The following is a 20,339-nucleotide window of genomic DNA, read 5'->3' as shown; positions in this document are numbered from 1 at the left end:
TTCATACAACACGTCTGATTAATGTACCTGGTCACATGGCAGCTGCCAGCGACTTGTTGCTGGGCATCCAGAGGTTTCCAAGGGAACCGCTCCTGCTCCTGCCGATGCTCCTCAACGAGCGCCGGAGAGCCGCAGCTCCAGGGGCCTGCCGCCCCAGCCGGCTGAAAGAGGGAGCAGAGAGGTGCGCCGAGAGCCACCCCGAACAGAAAGATCCTGCACCAAAACTGAGGGAGCAAAGCCGCTCGAAGAGCCGTGGGGCTGCCTCTGCTCAGCCCTTCCCAAACCCCCTCCCCTGTGCGGGCAGCCGGAGCTGGCGCTCCCCTCTGCCAGCCCACGCACGCTTCGCTCATGCACGATGCCAGCTACGCCCCAAAGACACCTCGCAAACAACACAGCAGCGCCCTGCTCCCAGCCCCCGTGTTTCCTCCTCCTTTTGCAGAGGAGCTCCACCACGCCTTCCAGATCCTTTCCCGAGGTGTGCTTAAAAACTCTCTTTCATCTCCGAGACCTCAGCGTCCCCTAGAACACTTCCCTCCGCTGCAGGCGCGGATCCAGCCTCCCTCTGCGGGCTGGCACGCAGCTCCCACCTAGACCAACCTCATCTCCCCCCTCTCCCGCTTCCCAAATCCCCCTCCCTGCACACACAGCCGGAGCGCTGCCTACCCACAGGCGCGGTGGCTTCCACATGCCCAGCCGCTCTTCGTGCCTCCCCTGTCCTTCCACATGCACACACACACGGCACTGCCTGCGGGCATCTCCCTCCCTGCACACACTCCTCCCACCCTACACCCTTCTTTGCAGACGGTCCTGCTTGTTTCCTCACAGGTGAGGCACCCTCATCATGCAACCACAGATAGTGTGTAATGGGAAGGGTTGGAAGAGACCTCTGGAGATCACCCAGTCCAAACCCCCTGCCAGCTCAGGATCACCCACAGCAGGCTGCACAGGATGGTGTCCAGGTGGGTTTGGAATGACTCCAGAGATGGGGACTACTCCACAACTTCTCTGGGCAGCCTGCTGCAGAGCTCCAGCACAAGCAAAGTGAAGAAATTCCTTCTCGTGTTTAGATGGAAGTTCCTGTGTTCAAGTTGTGCCTATTACCCTCTCCAGCTCTCCTGTAGGCTCCCTTCATGTACATTCGGTGTCCCTGACACCTCTGGCAGGGCCTTCTGCTAGCACACACCCCTCCATCTCAGCTCCCCTTCCCTGTAGCTGCAGGGGGGTGTCTCTGCATGGTCTCACAAGCCCAGCATGTGCTATACACATCCACACAGGCCAGCAGCTCTTGGCAGGAAAAATCAAGTCCCTGAGCTAGCAAACACAGTTGACTTGGCAAGCAGCAGCTCTGGAGCTCCAGCCTTCCAAATGCAGCAGGCAGGCTCACGGCAGCCTGGCTTCCCTCATTTCCCCTCTCTCTGGTGCAGGAGGATGGGCAGGGTGTGTGTATTTGTGCTGTGTGCTCCAGCAGGGACTTCTCAAGCTTGGTAAGGCTGCTCTGGGTTTAGAATCATAGAATTGGTTGGGTTGAAAAAGGCCTCTAAGAGCATCCAGTCCAACCATCAGCCCAACACCACCCTGGCCACTAAACCACAGCCCCAGGTGCCACGGCCACACATTTCTTCAACATCTCCAGGCATGGGGACTCCACCACCTCCCTGGCCAGCCTGGTCCAATCCCTGACCACTCTTGCCACAAAGAAATTTTTCCTCATCTCCAACCTAACCCTCCCCTGGCACAATTTCAGGCCATTTCCTCTCATTCTACCTCCTGATCCCAGGGAGAAGAGACCAACTCCCACCTCACTGCAACCTCCTCTCAGGCAGTTGTAGAGAGCAATGAGGTCTCCTCTCAGCCTCCTCTTCTCCAGACTACACAAGCCCAGCTGCTCCTCCCCAGTTCTGTTCTCCAGACCCTTCCCCAGTTTTGTTGCCCTCCTCTGGATCTGCTGCAGCACCTCAATGTCCTTCTAGGAGTGAGGGGCCCAAACTGACCCCAGCACTCAAGCTGTGGCCTCACCAGTGCCCAGTACAGAGGGACAATCCCTGCCCTACTCCTGCTGGCTGCTGTTTGATACTCGTGGGATAAGCATTGGCCGCAGCCAGGCTCCAGCAGTAGTTAGCACCGTGCTGGGGGAACTTCCATTCAAGTCTCACCTATCCCTGGTCCTTGGCAGCTGGCAGCCAGCTTCATTCTGCTGATTTTTGTAGAGCCACATGCATTTATCCCTGCTGACAGAGTGGTTTGCCCTCCTGAAGGACATGAACTCTCAGGGAAGCAGCTCTCAAACACACCTGGTTTCCTCACACCCCTTTGCCTTCCAAACTCTTCCTCCTTTTCCCCAGGGAGGCAAAGCCTCCTCGCTAACTCTCAGGACCAAACTGTGTTCAGGAGATGCTTATCCACTATCTTTTATCTCATCTTCCAGACTAGAGCATGTGCCTGCAGGAGTGTGAGATGGGAAGGGCTTCGTGAAGCAAACTGGATTTACATGATGGGAAGAGAAAGCTTCCAATGGTCTGGTTCCTCTGCCTCTTAACTCTGCTTTACACCAGATCAGAACATTTGATACGGGAGGTGTACCAGACTGAGCAGAAATGTTTGGACTAAGCTCAAAGGCTTAAGCAAGAGGAGGCACGTTCCAAACAGCACAAAAGAGAGTGGAAGCTACTGCAAGCAGCAAGCACAACTCCGCGGAGGGCAGAAAAGGCTCCGAATGAGCAACCGCTCGTTAGAGCCTGCGTCAGGACCGAGATGTGCTCGTGGCAGGGGGAGCTTCTCCCTCACCCCCTTCTAATTCCATGTGTGAGCAAGCAGGGCTGTGAAAGGACGAGGGCATGGGGATGTGTAATGAACACACTTCTAATGAAGTGTCTGCAAAAGGCGCAATCAAGGAGCGGCAGAACCTGCTCCTGCCCCAGGGGAGTGCGGGGAAACTCTATCTCCCTGCCTTTATCTCTACCTTGTATTAAGCCCCATGTGCATGCACTTGAACTGGTGACACTGAGACCATCACAGATATAATGAGGAGAAAGAGGTCACTCAGACAAACTCGCCCAGCCTCGGCTGAGTCTGCTCTCGTGTCTCCAGCAGCAGCCTCTCAGCTGCTGCAGCAGCTAAAAGGAGAATATTGTGGAAATAAAGCCCCTGCTAACTGAGTAAACAAGAGAGCTTGAGCACTGGATCTGTCAGGGGCTAGAGCAGCTTGTCAGCAGAGGTTAGAGGGAAAATAAAACAAATACAAACAAGCTGAAGAGCAAACAAGAGCACTGGAGGCAATATTTTCGTAAGCATTAAAAGCAGGACCCGTGTTCCATTTTCAGAGGTGGTTTTAACACTTGGAAGTCAAAATCACATCACCTCTCAATAAAATCCGGGGTTCTGTGCCCTGGTGATGGTTCAGATGCTGCTTCTCTCCAGACAAGGAGCTGCTGCCCCAGTGAAATTATCAGGCAAGTTGAAACCAAAGCAGAAGAGGAGCTTTTTCACACAGCATGTAATTAAGTTTTGGAGCTCGTTTGCCACAGGATGTTGTGGAGACTGAAAGTATAAAGAGGTTCAAAAGGGTTTAGACAAGTTTATGGAGGTTTGGTCTATCTGTGTTGATTAAACCTAATAGTCTGGATGAAATGAAACATCCAGGCAGTGCTCACAGATTGCTGGAAGCTACAGAACCACAGGTAGGAGAAACCTTAGAATCAGAATTGTCAGGGCTGGAAGGGACCTCAAGGCTCAGCCAGCTCCAACCCCCCTGCCATGGGCAGGGACACCTCACACCACAGCAGGTTGCTCACAGCCACCTCCAGCCTGGCTGCAAACACCTCCAGGGATGAGGCTTCCACCACTTCCCTGGGCAACCTGTGCCAGGCTCTCACCACCCTCCTGGGGAAGAACTTCCTGACATCCAATCTGAATCTCCCCATTTCTAGTTTTGCTCCATCCCCCCCAGTCCTGTCCCTCCCTGACTCCCTCAAAAGTCCCTCCCCAGCTTTCTTGTAGCCCCCTTCAGCTACTGGAAGGCCACAAGAAGGTCTCCTCAGAGCCTTCTCTTCTCCAGACATCTGCTCTGGTCACAGATGTTGCTGCTGACTGCAGGTGTCCCTGCTGACCTTTAAAGGTCTGTTCCAACCTAAAATGTTCTATGATTCTGTGATGCTCTGATGCTCTGATTCTGTGATGCTATGATTCTATGGTGCTGACTCTATGATTCTATGATGCTGATTCTGTGATTCTATGATGCTCTGATGCCCTGATTCTGTGATGCTCTATGATGCTGATTCTATGATGCCCTGATTCTATTATTCTGTGGTGCTCTACTGCTCTGCTTCTGTGATGCTCTGATTCTATGATCCTTTGCCCTCCCTTCATTTCCCTTCCCCTTCTGCTCTCATCCATTTTCCTTTTCTGCTCTCCTCTTCCCTGCTGTCTCTGTCCTACCCTCCCTGCACCCCACTCCAACTCAAACATCCAAGCTTATTTTTTTTCTCTTTTTTTTTTTTGGATGAAAATGATGAAAAATAAACCCCTTGTGAGGAGCTGCAGCATGTTCTGTGCCAGAGAGTGGTCTTATTCATTAAGGGAATGGTCTTGTACGCATTTGGGCATGTTATCAGTAACACTCCAAAGGGAAACAGACTACTTAAACCTATTATATCACTGCTTTATTCACCATGTGCTGCCATTTACCTCCTACATGACACTGGGCTCTAATAGCAGCAGTTCTGAGAAACCCTGCACATTAGCCACAAGCAGCTCATTAATCCTCTGTTTTCATTCTTACAAAACAACACACACACACACACAAAAAATCCAAAAAGGGCTCCAACCACAGGAGAGCTCAGATGCTGAGTGCTCAGCCCAAACCAAACCAGCTTTGCTGTGCCAGCAGCTCTGAGGTAGCCCCAAAGAGAGCATTGCTTTCTGGTGATGGGGCACACAGGGAGCCTTTGGGGCCAGGGAGGTGCACTAAGGAATGGGACCAAGCTGTCAGCCAGCGAGCTGCTGCAGGGAGACTTGGAGAAGCCCATTACTGGGGGCTCCAAGCCAGGTCTCTGCATCCTTCTGGCCTGCTGAGACCACAGCTGGGATACTGTGTCCAGCTGTGGGCTCCTCAGTTCAAGAGAGACAGAGATCTGCTGGAGAGAGTCCAATGCAGAGCTATGAGGATGCTGAAGGGACTGGAACATCTCTGCTATGAAGAGAGGCTGAGAGCCCTGGGGTTGTTTAGTCTGGAGAAGAGAAGACTGAGGGGGGATCTGATCAATATCTGAGGGGTGGATGAAGGTGCCAGGCTCCTTTTGGTGGGCAAGGCACAATGGGTACAAGCTGCAACCCAGGAGGTTCCACTTCAACACATTACTGTGAAGGTGCTGGAGCCCTGGAGCAGGCTGCCCAGAGAGGTTGTGGAGTCTCCTTCTCTGGAGACTTCCAAAACCCATCTGGATGTGTTCCTGTGTGACCTGCCCCAGCTGACCCTGCTTGGGCAGGGGGTTTGGACTGGATGGTCTCTGGAGATCCCTTCCAACCCCAACCATTCTGTGACTGCCTAGAATCAGGTCCTGGCTGTTGATGCAACTCCACCCCAGGATATCAATTGTCCCAGAGAGAAGAAAGAGAAAGGACTCCAGCATGGGCAGCCTGTGAACAGACAGGGGATGGGCAGAATTAATTCCAAGCAGGTAGAGAGAGCTCCTCCTCAAGAGCCCTTGAAGAAAATGAAAGGCCCCATACCCCAGCCCCGAGCCACAGCTCCGTGAGCCTTTTTGCTTCGCCTGCAGCACACAGCGGCTGCGGCACAAAAAAGCAGTCCCATCTGCTTCATCAAAGAGAAGAGCCCTGCTAAGGGCCCAGCCTTTCTGTCCCCAGTCCCTTGATTGCACCACGCTGAGGAAGCAAGCTGCTCCATCTCCTGGCTGCCTGGGCTGCCTGGCCAGCTCCTCTTTATCTGAGGGCAGAGCTGGCTGGAGGATGGTGCAGGTGCCTCCAAACGTGATTGTTTCTGCTCAGGTCTCCGAGGCTAACAAACAAACCCTCCTGACTAGAAGATGTGCAGCTCGTGGACAGCAGCTCACAGAGGGAAAAAACCTCCAAACATCCTTGTGGGAATAATGGAACATCTGTGTCCACACAGCAGGCACAGAGCAGAGACAAGAGGCAATGGCTGTTTGTGAGTGGGACTTGAGGAATCTGGGATCTTCTGGGACCTCTTTCGGTCACTTTTTTTTCCTGCCTTATTTGTCAAGCCAGCTGCTGCTCCCTGGCTGCAGGTCCCAGCTTTCTGGCAGAACAAAGAGAAACAGAAAGGCAGGAGGATCTGGCCAGGGTCAGTGGTGGAAACAGAAGCCGACTGCAGGAGCTGCAGCAGTATTTCACAAGCCCAGTCTGAGCCCTGCCTTCCATTTCAATCATTCCAGTTCATCTGCAAGCTCAGCCACAGCTCTGCTCTGTCATGGCCAGCCCCAAAGCCTCAGCTCTCCTTTGCACTCTTAGGGAAAGCTGTTGCAGAGGCAGTGGATCTAGAGAGGCAAATCTCAGTCTTCAGGACCTTGTGCTCCTCTTCCAACCAAAGAGATCCCTTTCCCAACTGGGAAGAAGGGTAGAGATGCTGCTGCTCACAGAGGAAGGGGAGCTGGATGCAGGATTCGGCTCTGGAGATAGAGTGGGGCAGAATTAACTGCAAGAAACAGTCATCAAACATTGGATCTTCTCTGCTTCGAGTTCCCAGCTGCTGCTCAGCAAGCAAACCCCCAACCACTGCCTCCCTGCCAGATGTGCACAGCTCTGTCCTGCTCCCAAAGCCCTGCCAAAGTCACTGGGGTGTTGCTCTGTTTGAGATGGCTCAGTGAAAAATCTAAGCAAGGAGACAGAGCTTGGAGGTGTGGACTGAATTAATTTCTGCTCTTGGGTGAGGACATGAAGCTACAAGAAAGCTGGGGAGGGACTTTTGACAAGGGCTTGCAGGGACAGGACAAGGAGCAATGGTTTTCAGCTGGAAGAGGGGAGATTGAGACTGGGGATTAGGAAGAAATTCTTTCTATTGAGGGTGGGGAGACACTGGAACAGGTTGCCCAGGGAGGCTGTGGATTTCTCCTCCCTGGAGGTGTTCAAGGCCAGGCTGGATGAGGCCTTCAGCAACTGGGGCTGGTGGGAGGTGTCCTGGCATGGGGGTTGGAACTGGGTGGTCTTGAAGGCCCCTTCCAACCCAAATCATTCTGTGATTCTGTAGCTCTATGAAAAGGGAGGTTAGGGGTGGAAGAATTCCAGCCTGGCTGGGCTATGAGGTCTGCTCAGGAGAACCTGCAAGCACCCAGTTCAGCCTGCCCAGGGAGACCACGGCTGATAAAATCCCTGCTGCCAAAAGGAAATGTGGTTACTGGCCTGATCCTGTGCCCTGCCTGCTCCAATGTGTCTGTGCAGAGCTGCTCACAACCAGCACAGCGCTGAGAGGCACTTACAGAGGCATTTAGTGGAACACAAAACATTCTCCTGGGGCACAAGGGGGGTGGAGCAAGGCTGGGCAGGCTGCTCTCCATTGAGCTCAGCTTCATTGAAATCAATACATTATTATGGCAGTGACTCCAGCCCTTAATATTCCTCCTCTGAACAGCATCATGTTTGTGTTGCAGAAGGAAGGCTTAGGCTAAACACCAGGGAAAATTCGCTGTGGTGAGAGGGACATTGAAGGCCTGGAACAGAGCCCTGGGCAGGGGCTACAATTCCTGGTGCCCAAGGGATTTAGAAAGAAGCTCAGACAGAACTCTTCCAGAAGGGATGTGAGGGAGGGAGGGAGGGAGGGGGCATGAGGGCAACAGGATGGGATTTCTGCACAAGCCTACTTCTGCTCTCAGGAAATAGAGGCAGAGCAAATTTTACAGAGCTGCAGGTTCTCCTGGCAGCTCTGAACAGCACAGGTGCTGGGCCCTGGCTCAGCTGTGGTCTCCCTGGGCAGGCTGAACTGGGTGCTTGTAGATTCTCCTGAGCAGACCTCATAGCCCTGCCAGGCTGGAATTCTTCCACCAGGAGCAGCCCTCTACGTCTCACCTCCCTTTTCATAGAATCACAGGATGGTTTGGGTTGGAAGGGACCTTCAAGATCATCCAGTTCCGATCCCCCTGCCATGGGCAGGGACACCTCCCACGAGAGCAGGTTGCTCCCTGCCCCCCTTTCCTGCCTCTCTTTTCTAGCCCTTAGCTGAAGCTGATCTGCTAACTGACACAGAAACCAAGCCCCCCTCTCCCCCTGCCTCTGCTTCTCCCTGCCCCGCCTGGAGCCTGTTTTCTCTTTCGATGCCTCTAATGAAACTAAAGTGGCTGCAAGCAGAAAGTTTCCACTTTCTGCCTCCGGGCTGATTACCGCGGAGCTGACACCGGCAGCATCCTGCGCCGGAGCCTCTCTGGATGGGAACCCTCGGGGGAAGGGATAAAGTAATGCTCCGTGCCCTCGGCTCACCGAGCACCATTAGAGCACTGCCTGCCTAACCTGGCAACCTAGGAGAGCAGGACCTCAGCAGCCTGGCTGCTGGGGCCAAGGTCCCTGGAAAACATGAGCTGCTGCACGGCTGAGTGATATAGACCCCAGAATCGTTTGGGCTGGAAAAGACCTTGAAGATCATCAAGTCCAACCTCTGTGTCACTCCATGGCTGGTGCTAAACCATCCTCTGCAGCCCCCAACGCAGGGATTTAGTATCAGGACCTACAAAAGGCTAAGTGCAGCTCTTTTATCAGCCACACTGCTGCAGTCTTGGCTGAGGCTGCTGCAAGGGAGCTGCTCTCACCTGATGGTTTTCTGTGGGCTTCGTTCTGTCCAGAGACACAGCTCCACGGGGCTGCTGGGTGGAGACTGCTTACAGCCTGAGGAGGGACCAAAGCAGCAGCTGGAAGGTTCTGGGCCACCTCTCCAAGCTGGTGAGGGAAGAGTTCAGCATGAAGGCCACTTCAGGCCCTTGGTTCTCCTGCCGACAAGGGTTTTGGAGCAGCCACCAGCTTCTGCCTGGCCAGCAACACAGGGTGAGTAAGCTGGGCTCACCAGGGTTTCCAGATGACCAAGACCCCCTGGACATCACACACACTTGAGCTGTAGAGGGCAGGGTGCTGCCTTGTTGTTCCCCTTCCCTCCGTTCAGGAGTGGGGATTGCAGGCACAGAGCTTGGCTGCAGGCAAGGTCAGTACCAAGTAAGGGCTCCACCAAACACACCATGTGGTTCCTCAGCAGTCTGGGCACTAACCAGTTCACTGCCTGTTGCTCCTGGCACTCTCCTGCACCTCTCCTCACCTTGCCCCTTGTGAAGCTTCACTCTGGATTTCTCCTTTAGCCCCTGTGCTTGCTTCTTGCACGTGAATCCCAGGCACAGCATCCTGAGCCCTGCTCTCGGGCCGCACTCTGGCTTAGATCAAGGCTGGCTGATGCCACAGTGCCTGATCCCCTCAGAGATGGCTCTCAGGTTACAATCCTGCACCTCTGAATCCTGGCCACTCCTGGAAATCCAGCAGGGCTCAGCTACCCTACATATCACCTTGCTGACACGAGGGGAAAGTAAACAAGATTCTGCTCAGCACTGCAGAGACCAACTGCTCCAGTGTTGCCTGGCAGATGGGGCCCAAGAGGGAGGCCATCTGTTCCTGAGTGAGGCCCTAAATTTCTCCCTGGGAGCTTCTGGGCTGAAGACATCCAACAGAGTTCAGTGGGTGCAGAGGGGAGCAGCCATGACCTCAACTTCAGTCCTTGGTGCATCCTGCAGAGCTGTGCCAGGGCTGGGACCTTGGTTCCAAGGGTTGTTGGATTCCTGCAGCATTCCTATTCCCTATATCAATTTTGTTGTTTCTCTCTCCACATCTCCACCCTCTTCTCCTCTCTGCAGTCCTTCCCACATGCATGCAGTGCTTCGGTACAGTTTGTGTTCCCTATTGCAGAGCTGGGCAGAGGCTCTGTAGTTCCTTTCCTTGCAGCCCTCAGAGCTGTCACTGACTCTGTCTTCTACCCACTCTGCTCTCCTTGTCCAAGAAAAGGACAAGTGTCCTGTGCAAAGGCCTGAAACCTGGCTGCTGACAGCTCATCTGGCTCTTCCAGCACATCCTGGTGACACCACAGGGTAGGTTAAAATGAGGCACGCTGAGGAGGCTGCAGAAATGCTGTTAGAGCTCAGGGAAGGGGCCAGCATCTCAGAGGGAGAGAAGGGGATGACATCCAGGGCAGGCTGGGGAAGGAAAGAGCAATCTGCTGACAGTCAGCCTGTCTGAGGAGCTGGGAACATACTGCATTAAACCAATAATACCTTGAGCGGCAGGGTGGGAGCTTCCATCTGGCCTCATGCTGAGCTTGGTGTCTCTCACTTCTTGCCCCCTACAGCCAGGGAATCTAAGGTGCAGGGTTGGCCACAGGTCACCCAGCCTGGCTGTGGCAGGGCAAGGACAAAGAGAAGAGCCCCCAGGGAGAGCAGGGCGCTGAGGAGCAGCAGTGCAGCCTCTTGACTCTCCTTTCGCCCCAACTAGATCCTCCTTAGGCCTGGGAGGTGGGAAGGCACTAGAGCTCTTTGCTTAATTAGTAGCAACAGCTGAAGCACTTGAGAAACAAAAGCTCCTCTCTCTCTGCCCCACTTTTACTTGGGAGCCAGGGGTGGGGAGCAAATTGCTTGGAAGCCAGAAAGCGCCCTCGATCTTGTCACCATGGCTGCACAGACACAGCCTCCTGTTATCTCCAGAGGAACAAAACCCTCCTCCCACCCTCTCCTGTCTCAGCTGGAGCTGATAAATGAAGAAGAAATCAACAAAACAAACAACAATAATAACAACAACAATTAAATAAATAAAAATACCCCGGGCCAAAGCAGCAAATGAAGCTGCAGGGAACCAAACCAGCCTGCTGCAAAACAGCATCGGTCCTGCTGGGGGGTTGCTGGAGAGCTGAAGGACTCAGATGAGCATTGCAGGTTAGAGCCCATCTCAGTAATGCTGGGACTTACAAAACCCCAACCTGGGAACATCCCAGATCCTGCCATTGGCTGGAGAATAAGGATCTCCAGCTCTCTCTACATCTCACTGGGTGGATCTGCTTTATTTATATGGAGATGTTTGTGCTCTGGACACGATTAGAGACCCTTTTAATGTCTTCTTGTTCAAAACCCACAGGGAGCACATCTGTAGGGTTGTCTGAGCCAGCTGGAGTCTTGCTCTTCTGCCTCTGCATTGCACCAGGAGCAGGGAGGGACACCAGAGGTAGCAGCAAGCCAGCGGAGGGAAGCAGCAGAACAAATCCTGGAGCGGAATTCTGTGCTCCCACAAACTTTGCTCGCGGTGCCTGGGCACCCCCAGGGCTTCACAGAGGCTTGGGGGAGGAAAAGGCACTGAAAACACAACTGTGGGACTCTGTTGTGGTGGTGTTTTGGTTGTGCTCTCACCACCACCACCACCACCACCACATAAAAAGGGCTAAAGCTGTGCCAAGCAGCAGAGCAGTGAGGCAGCGAGCACGGGCAGCCCTCTGTTTGTGTTTGGAGAGGAATTAGGGCTATTATGGGTGCTGCAGACGGGCTTCCTGCATCAACTGGGGAGATAATTTCACTTAGTGCTTCATGCATCACAGCTCTGACCATCTGGCTGAACGTGAACATACCTTTTAGCAGCATGTCTCATGTTGGCTTGGTGCCTTCAGGGCCACCTCCCTACCCCAGGCAACTATTTCAGTGCTCAATTACGCTCGCCCTGCAAAAAAAAAACCCCAACCCCCCGACAAACTGCATCTTATTTTTAGTGTGGAACTTTGCAGTATCAGCTCCTGGCCACTGAAGCTTCTGCTGTCTGTGTGTGTGTGTGTGTGTGTGCACGAAGGAAGCAGCCTGCTGGCCCTGCTTCTCCATGGCTGAGGTTCAGGAGCTTGGCACTGTGGTAGAATCAAGCAGGTTGGAAAAGACCTCAGAGATCATCTTGTCCAACCTGTGACCTAATACCTGACACCTCCTGACAACTAAACCATGGCTCCAAGTGCCACAGCCAATCCTCTTTTTGAACACCTCCAGGGATGGTGACTCCACCACCTCCCTGGGCAGCACATTCCAAGGGCCAATCTCTCTTGCTGGGAAGAACTTTCTCCTCACCTTGAGCCTAAACTTCCTCTGGTGCAGCTTGAGACTGTGTCCTCTTGTTCTGGTGCTGGTTGCCTGGGAGAAGAGACCAACCCCCTCCTGGCTACAACCACCCTTCAGGTAGTTGGAGGGAGCAATAAGGTCTCCCCTGAGCCTCCTCTTCTCCTCTTCTCTTCTGTGTTCCAGGACAATGGTTTTCCACCTTCAGTGCATCACTTCTGTGGTAGCAATCAGCTCAGCATGGAGCATTCCAGGTGACTGGAAATACTGGGTGCTACCTGAAGGTTGGACTCGATGGTCTTGGAGGTCTTGTCCAACCAAAGCAATTCTGTGATCCTTCTGAAATGAATGAGGGAGTGGAACAGCTGAGTGGACAGGCTGAGGGAGCTGGGTCTCTTCAGCTTGGAGCAGAGGAGCCTGAGGGGAGACCTCATCCGTGTGCATAAAGATGTGAAGGGCAGGAGCCAGGCTCTGCTCAGTGATATCCAAGGACAGGGCAAGGGTTGGACGTTGTGGAGGCTCCAAGCCTGGAATTATTCAAAGGCAGGCTGGATGAGGCCTTGAGCAACCTGGGTTAGTGGGAGGTGTCCCTGCCCATGGCAGGGGGGTGGAACTGGACGATCTTGAAGGTCCCTTCCAGCCTAAACCATTCTAGCATCCTATGATCATTGTTGCCACATCATTGCCTCTCAGCCAATTACAACCAGAGACCAATTTCCAGGATCCATGGCTGTGCTCTCTCATCCCTAGGTGACAATTTTACTCCTGCAGAGCCAGGGTTTGACCTCTCCATCCCCTGCTGACCACATTTCCCCTTTTATCCGCTAGCATCAAGCGCTGGCTGGAGCGTCTGCCCCTCTGCTATCACTCATGTCCCTACAGCCCTCATCTCCCAGCACCCACCAACTCTGAGCATCTGTGCCACTTGCTTGGCCTCTTTTCCTTTATGCTGCTCCCCTCCACACTCGTGTGACTGCTATTGTGTGGTCCCTGCCACACAAAAGCCAGCCTGACCTAATTTAAATCAGTGCTATTGAAGCCGTTCTTGTTTTATCTCCCACCACAAGGGCTCTGCTCCCCATTTCAGAGGTAGGAGAAATGAATGGCTAATTGGGGGGGTATTGTGCAAGGCAGCCGTTGTCTCCCAGCCCCTGATTGTCAGCTTTCCTGCTCCACGGTGCTCCAGAGCATCCCACTCCTGGAACAGCCTTGCAGGCTCTTCAGGGAGCGGAGGGAGGAAGAGGGGAGAAGGGAACTCGGCAGCAGCCATCGCTGCATGCCAGGCAAACAAAGCCCAGCGAGGCTGCCATGCTGAAAGGGCTGGCTGGGGGAGGGCTGCCTTGTTCAGAAAGGGCAGATGCTGGTGATAATAGTAGAGAATATCCATCCCTCACCTCCAAACAAACCAATATCCATCCTTCACCTCCAAATAAGCCCCCTGCTTTCTGTTTCCCAGCTATCTATGTGACAAATCCTTCCTAGCGCTGTGGAGACTGCCTGGGGAGAGAGTTGGGGGGGGGGGGGGAGGTGTCTTGGGTGTGAGCAGTGCTGAGGGGTGGTGAGCTTGGGGATCAGAGGAAGTGGGATAGGTCAGGGGCTGGAGGGGAGAGTGAAATGCTGCCAGTCTCTTTGTCCTGCGGGGAGAGCGGATCCTTCTAAGTGAAGCAAGAACATCCCCAGGAGCCATTCCAGCAAGCAGTGACCAGCATGAAGAGGGAGCCTGGGCCCTCTGAGGCAGAGTTGTCCATGCAAGGAAGATCTGGAGCCCACAAACCATCTGCACAGTGTGCCAAGGCTACCTGGGCTCAGTCCTGCCTTCGTGAGGAGCGACCACAGCATCTTAGTTAGGCAGGTGTGGGAGCTAACACCAGCAGCACAATGGCTGTGACGTGCTGTGATTCTCTCTCTCATCCAATTTCAGAGCATCATAGAGCATCAGGCTGGAAGGAACCTCAGGGATCATCTGATCCAACTTTTCTTGGTCTAGGTAAGATGTCCCATCACCTGTCCAGCTGAACCTTAAAAGTGTCCAGTGCTGGGGACTCCACCACTTCCTTTGGGAGGTGATTCCAATGGCTGATTGTCCTTGTGAACATTTTTCCTCCTGTGTCTAATTGAAATCTCTCCAGGAGCAGTTTGAGCCCATTACCTCTCATCTTTTTCATGTGACTCCTTGCAAAAAGGGAGTCTCCATCTTCTTTGTAGCCACCCTTTAAACACTGGAACTAAGGTCTCCCCTAAGCCTGCTTTTCTCAGAGCTGGATGAACTCAGTTCCCTCAGTATTTCCTCCTATTTCAGCCTTCCCTGCCATAGGAGCAATTTTTTCTGCCATCATTTCTGCCTCCCACAGGCACTTTCTAAGAGCTTCCTCCTTGGGGCTGCCTGGGCTACAGCTCTCCTTCCTTCACTCATCATCAGACTGAATGAGCTACGTGAAAGAAAAACAAACCCCTAAAGCATTTGGATCTTTCCATTGATGGTCTTGGGTCACTTACAGATCCACCTCCTCCTGCTCTAGGGAGAGGACTTTGCCCCCAAGCTATTGATTAGTTTTGCCCCCAGCACACTCGGCAGATGCACAGCACAAAGGTTGCTGCCAGAGTCCTCTCCCTGCAGGCTCTGCCAGCCGCAGGCAGAAAGAGCACGAAACATTGGGATGTTTACCAACAACGTCAGGCAAACACATCCCAGGGCTTCAGGTTTGTCATGGACTTTAAAGCCACGTTCTAAACCCCAGCACCAGTCAGAGCAGAATAAAGTACTGGCAAGTTCTGGAGTTAAAAGATGTGTAACGACCTCCTCTCTATCCCCTTCTGACCCCAAGTCAAGAGATGAGCTACAAAGACGTGAAATTAAAAGTGGGTTCCTTCAGAAAGTGGTTTACATTAAGTCAGTTTTATTAAAAGTCAACTTTATTTAGAAGTCAGTTTTATTAAAAGAGAGGTTCTGTTCTCTTTCATCTGGGTTTGTGCTTCAGTTCTCCCTTCCCGGCTTTTATCTGCAGCCAGCAGAGCATAAAACACTTCAACAAACAAAGCAAAACAGGAAAAACAATTCTCACTTTGCCACCTGATTCCAAGGGCTGAGGTTTTACAAGAACAATTGCCAGGGGTGTATGGGGTTGTTAGCACTGCACTGAGAGAATAAAACGAGGAACTCGAACATTCCTCGAACCATCTGGGGCTGCCAAAACGTCACCGATGGGAAACTCAGCGATGGGAGACTGCTTATCACCTCACCCTGCTCTGGCCACAGCAATGACCCAAGGGCTGGAAGCCCTCTGCCGAGAGGCCAGGCTGCGACAGTTGGGGTTGTGCAGCCTGGAGAAGAGAAGGCTCCAGGGAGACCTTCTGGTGGCCTTGCAGTGCTTAAAGGGGCAGAGAAGAAAGCTGGGGACAGACTTCTGAGCAGGGTCTGTTGTGACAGGACAAGAGCTGATGGCTTGAAACTGAAAGAGGGAGACTGAGATTGAAGAGAAGAAAGAAATTTTTATGCTGAGGGTGGTGAGAGCCTGGCCCAGGCTGCCCAGAGAGGTGGGAGCTGTCCCATCCCTGGAACCATTCCAGGTCAGGTTGTTCGGGGCTCTGAGCAACCTGCTCTGGTTGGGGATGTCCCTGCTCAGTGCAGGGGGGTTGGACTGGATGAGCTTTAAAGGTCCCTTCCAACCCAAGCCAGCCTGGGATTCTCCTGCACAGCTCCCGGTGCCTCGGAGAGAGACCCCAGGGACGAGAAGAGAGCCTGGCGCCGTTGTGCCATCTACAGGGACAGCAAACTTCCCCCCAGCGCACTGAGAGCCCCAAGGGCTGTCCCTCTGCTCAGCAAACAGTCCCCGTCCCCCGGGCTGGACCCTCTCCCCGTGGAGCAGCTCTGCAGGGAGCTCCGCTGCCTCTTGCCATTATTCTACCGACATCTGGTGGCAGCTGCCTTAGGGAGGAACGATCCTTCTGCCCGGGGTCCTGCCCCTCCATCCCTGCCCCCGGCTCCGAGCCCGGCTCCGAGCCCGCCGTGCCCAGGGGATGCGCCCAGGCAGCGAGAGGGAGGCTGGGCATGGAGGCTGAGGCCAGGTCGGGGGCCCACGGCAGCGCTCATGGCTGGGAGTAGGGTGCAAGGGCCAGCTTGGGGGTGAGCCCTGCCTGCTCCCTCTCAGCGGGAAGCGGTCAGGTTCCTTCTTTGAGGGGCGCGCCATCGGCATGCAGCTCGGCAACGCTGACTTCAGCCGCCGAGGAGAGTGGGGCTCTGGAAGCACTAATGACTCATTAACGCTAATTATTTGGGAGCCCGTGCGGGGTGGTTAGGGCAAGTACGATTCAGGGTTGCCGTGAAGTGAGGGGACGGAGCAATGCCTAGAGCCGCTCTGCTTCATCCACACAGCGCAGCAAGAGCCGCCAGCGCGGGTTTCCGTAGTGTAGCGGTTATCACGTTCGCCTCACACGCGAAAGGTCCCCGGTTCGATCCCGGGCGGAAACACTTGGTTTTTTCCTGTCTCTCCGCACGGTTTGATTTCTCGCTGTTCGGGGGTTTGGTTTGGTTTTTTTGTTTGTTTGTTTTTTATTCCGCCCTCTTATTTTTTCACTATTTTAAATTTTTACGTTGGTTTATATTCATTTCTCCACCGTCCCCCAGCCTGTTCGGGGCCCCGCTGTGGGCTGGCACAGAAGTCACAGCCGCCGCTCTTGGGAGGGGTGAGCCCGCAGCCGGGCCGGGAGGTTCCCGTGCAGGGGGTCCTGGATCAGCCGCAGAATAAGGAAAAGAAAGAGCGGGAAGAAAGAAAAGCAGCGCTGCGTTGGCCGGGAATCGAACCCGGGTCAACTGCTTGGAAGGCAGCTATGCTAACCACTATACCACCAACGCTCGGCGGGAAAAGCTCTCTCGGCCTCCCTCAGCAACCTTAACCGCCGGAACCAACCATCCTCTAGAGACGAAGGGAGGGAGCGCAGGGAGGACGGAAAAGAGCACCGCCATTATCTCACGGCGGCAATAAGCGCCCGGCTCTGAAGCTGGGTGGGGAGAGAAAATTCTCTCCGCTCGTTTTAACCCCCAGTTCGCTCGCTCTTCTCCCCTCCTTCCCTAAGGAGAATAGCTCCATCCTCCCGCCGCCACCTCCCACTCACGCACCTCCCACTCAGGGCTTCCTCCCCTGCCCCCACCACTTGGTACTTTCCCGGCTCGCGCGCTCCCGCCACTTCCGCCGCCGGGTGAAAGGTCGAGCCGTGGCACGGCCGCCGACTCCCCCCCCCTTTCCCCTCCCCTCCCCCGTTTCCGGGGCTGCCCAGTGTCCGGGACATGGAGCGGGAGTGACGGAGCCGCTGCCGCCGCCGCTTTCCCCCCCCCCCCCTCCCCCGCCCTCCCGCAGAGGAGCCACCCCCCCGCCCGCTGAGGGGGAGGTCGCCGCGCCCCGGGGTGAGTGAGGAGGGGAGGGGGTGTTACCGGGCGCCCGAGGGGGTGGGCGGCTTCCCCCGTTCCGGGAGGGGCTGGGGGAGGTGGGGGCCTGCCCCAGCGTGGGGGCACTGACGGCGGGCAGGGAGCGCGTGGCCCCTGCGTGGGCTGCGTTCCCGGGCTGGGGGTGCCGGAGGGGCCGGGAGGTGGCCGCTCGGCTCCCACGCCGTGCCTTGTGTCCGCCGCCCCCGGCGCTGCCAGGCCGTTTGCCCTGCAGGCACGGGAGGGCCGCCTGGCCCCAGGGGGCTGTTTGTATTTCATTACCTCGTCCCCCCGCCGAGGGATGGGGTGATGGGGCGGGACGCCCTGGCCTGGGAGGAGAGGGAGCCCTTTGCCCACCCCCCGCCAGCAGCCTCTGCTCTGCCCTCCTAGGTGAGAAGCTGCGAGCCCCTCTTTTTCCGCAGGCACGCAGCTGCCCCCAGCAGTGGAGGGAGGTGGGGGGCACACATACAGGGTGCTGTGTCCCCTGGGCTCCCCCCTTGCTGCTCCCCCCGGGCCCGGCTTCCCCTCTGCAGCAAGGGCAGCAGCTCCCCGGCAGGGCTTTTCCAGCCCCGCTGGCGGTACAGAGCTGGACAGGGGCTGCTGGCAGCTTCTGCCAGGGCTCGTAGCTCCGGAGACAAACCTCCCCAGCCGTTTACTCCACCCTCAGTGGCTTTTATTGTGGGTGAAGGACATCTTCAGGCTCCTGCCCGTGACAGGGACACGTTTGTCAGGGCTCCTGTAGGTGACTGTGTGGCTTTGGCTCTTCTGAATGCCCCAGCAGGCCCCTGGGGTCTCGCTGACAAATGACTGTCATGATTCATGCTGGGTTTCTGATCTCTCCTGGCTGTTTTGTTCAGGTTCTGGGTTTGGTTGTTGGGGGTTTTGGTGGCTTTTTCTTTACCTCCGAGTTCAGCATTGAAGGCTGTTATTGTTCCTTCTCTGTGTGCAGTGTGTGAGCTGTGGTGGTGGGCTGAGGGGGAGATGTTCCTCTGAAACATTAAAATCCTAGAATAACCAAGGTTAGAAAGGACCTGGGGAGGCCTCAAGCCCAGCCCCTTGCTCCAAGCAGGGGCAGCTGTGAGCCCAGACCAGGTTACTCAGCATTCCTCAGCATCTCTCCTGCTGCCCTTCATGCTTGCATCAAAAATTGCCCTTAAATTACTGGCTGCTGCTCCTTCATCCCTCTCTGCTCTCCCCTGCAGCTCGGGAGCTTCGCTGCTGGTGCTTCTTTGCGACGCTTTGTCCCTCCTGCTCCTTCTGTGAGTGTGGTTTTGGTGGAGGAGAGGCTCTTGGGGCAGAGCAGTGGCCTTGGCAAAGGACAGTGGCAGGTGTTGGGTGTGCCTGTGATTCACAGCTCCCTTCAAGAGGAGACAGAGCTCTTTGTACTGGAGTGCATTTGGGGAGAGAGGACAATGGTGAAGGTAGAGCCTCCTGAGCTGGTGTGGGGAGCTGGGCTTGCTCCCTGCCAGCAGGCTGAGGCAGAGGGGAGCAGCAGTCTGGCTTGGAAGACAGATGTGGCTTTTTATGTCCCAGGTGGGACTGTGGGGCTGCTGACCCTGTGTCTGGCTCCTTATGGTGTCCTTTGTTTGACTCTTGCCTGTGAGTGTGGGGACCAGACCCTCTGTTTTCTCAGCTCCTAGTGCCTGATGCTTCAGAACACTTCAGGGCTTGGGGGGGGGGGGGGAGGAGGAATGCAAGGAAGGGTCAGAAGTTGAGGATTCTCTGGTTATGTTTTATTTTTGTAAGAAGAATTTTGTGGGGAAGAAAGAAAGAAAGAAAGAGAGCACAGATCTGAGTGAGCCCTATTGTTCAGGTGAAGCCTCTCAGCTGTCTCTGGCCTGCTAACATCCAGCACGTGCTGGCAGAACACATTGGGACCACAGAGTGCAATCCAGAGGCAGTTTTGGTGGTGCCTCCCTCCCTGCTCAGCTGGAAATGTGACCTATGGAGGATGCTTTTAGGCAGCCTTATTCCTGTGATGGGAGAAACTGCAGTTATATGAAATCTGCTTTTTTTTGTGTGTGTGTGTTGTTTTTTTCCCCTCTTCCTTCCCAGTTTCCTGTCCTGCCCAGCTTGCTGAGTAGTTAATGCAGAAGATAAAGAGGGTTCGTCTGGAAAACGAGACTGCAGGAAGTTGGAGAAGGTAATGGTGCCCTGGTTCCTCCCAGAGCCTTTGCTGCCCTTTGGGTTGTGTGGGACAGAGGAATAATCACCTCCTGGAGTGCAGGAGGTTTGGTAGCCACCTCCTGGAGTGCAGGAGGTTTGGTAGCCACCTCCTGGAGTGCAGGAGGTTTGGTAGCCACCTCCTGGAGTGCAGGAGGTTGCTGAAAAATCCCAAGTGTCTTAATTCTGCCTGAGGAGCTCTCTGCCAGGAGCTGTGGGTCAGGAAGTGACTCAGGGAGATAACTTCTTTCACTGACTTCCAGTTCCAAGCTTCATCATGTTTTGTTTTTTCCCCTGTGCTGCTCTCTCACCTGTTCTTGCTTGTTGCCTTCAGAGTAAGGCTTTCCCCTTGAAGGAGAGCTTGGTGGGGGTGTGCCTGGCCCATCTAACCTGGCAGGAGAAGCATGGAGATGACCTCCCAGGGGTAGCTGGATGGTTTGGGGAGTGGGAGTAGCAGTGCTGCTGCAACAGCACTTACCAGCTTTAGCAGGGAGGGTGAACTGGATCATGGAATGGCTCAGGTGGGAAGGGACCTCAGAGCTCATCTGCTCCAACCTCCCCACCATGGGCAGGGACACCTCTGAGCTAGACTCTGCTGCTCAAGGCCTCATCCAGCCTGGCCTTGAACACCTCTAGGGAGGAGACATCCACAACCTCCCTGGGCAACCTGTTCCAGAGTCTCA

At 54.8% G+C, this 20,339-nt stretch overlaps 1 protein-coding gene and 2 non-coding genes across 3 annotated transcripts in view; 2 read left to right on the top strand and 1 right to left on the bottom strand.

Annotated features, from left to right (window-relative positions):
• Positions 1–16,469: 16,469 nt before the first annotated feature.
• On the top strand, positions 16,470–16,542 carry TRNAV-CAC (transfer RNA valine (anticodon CAC)). The gene has a single exon. It is a non-coding gene; the product is annotated as a tRNA-Val (tRNA).
• Positions 16,543–16,854: 312 nt separating this feature from the next.
• TRNAG-UCC (transfer RNA glycine (anticodon UCC)) lies at positions 16,855–16,926 on the bottom strand. Its single transcript has one exon. It is a non-coding gene; the product is annotated as a tRNA-Gly (tRNA).
• A 428-nt stretch (positions 16,927–17,354) lies between these two features.
• The window catches only part of DPP9 (dipeptidyl peptidase 9), a 28,483-nt gene continuing 25,498 nt past the window's right edge, over positions 17,355–20,339 (top strand). Inside the window, exons 1-2 of the mRNA XM_054175413.1 lie at positions 17,355–17,475; positions 19,549–19,636. Of these exons, the coding sequence (XP_054031388.1) occupies positions 19,581–19,636 (56 nt within the window). The 5' untranslated portion in view covers positions 17,355–17,475; positions 19,549–19,580. The remainder of the gene's footprint in view (positions 17,476–19,548; positions 19,637–20,339) is intronic.

The sequence above is a fragment of the Dryobates pubescens genome, chromosome 31 (genome assembly GCF_014839835.1).
Source record: "Dryobates pubescens isolate bDryPub1 chromosome 31, bDryPub1.pri, whole genome shotgun sequence".
In the NCBI taxonomy this organism is placed as follows: Eukaryota; Metazoa; Chordata; class Aves; order Piciformes; family Picidae; genus Dryobates; species Dryobates pubescens.
This window is presented reverse-complemented; position numbering and strand designations above follow the sequence as displayed.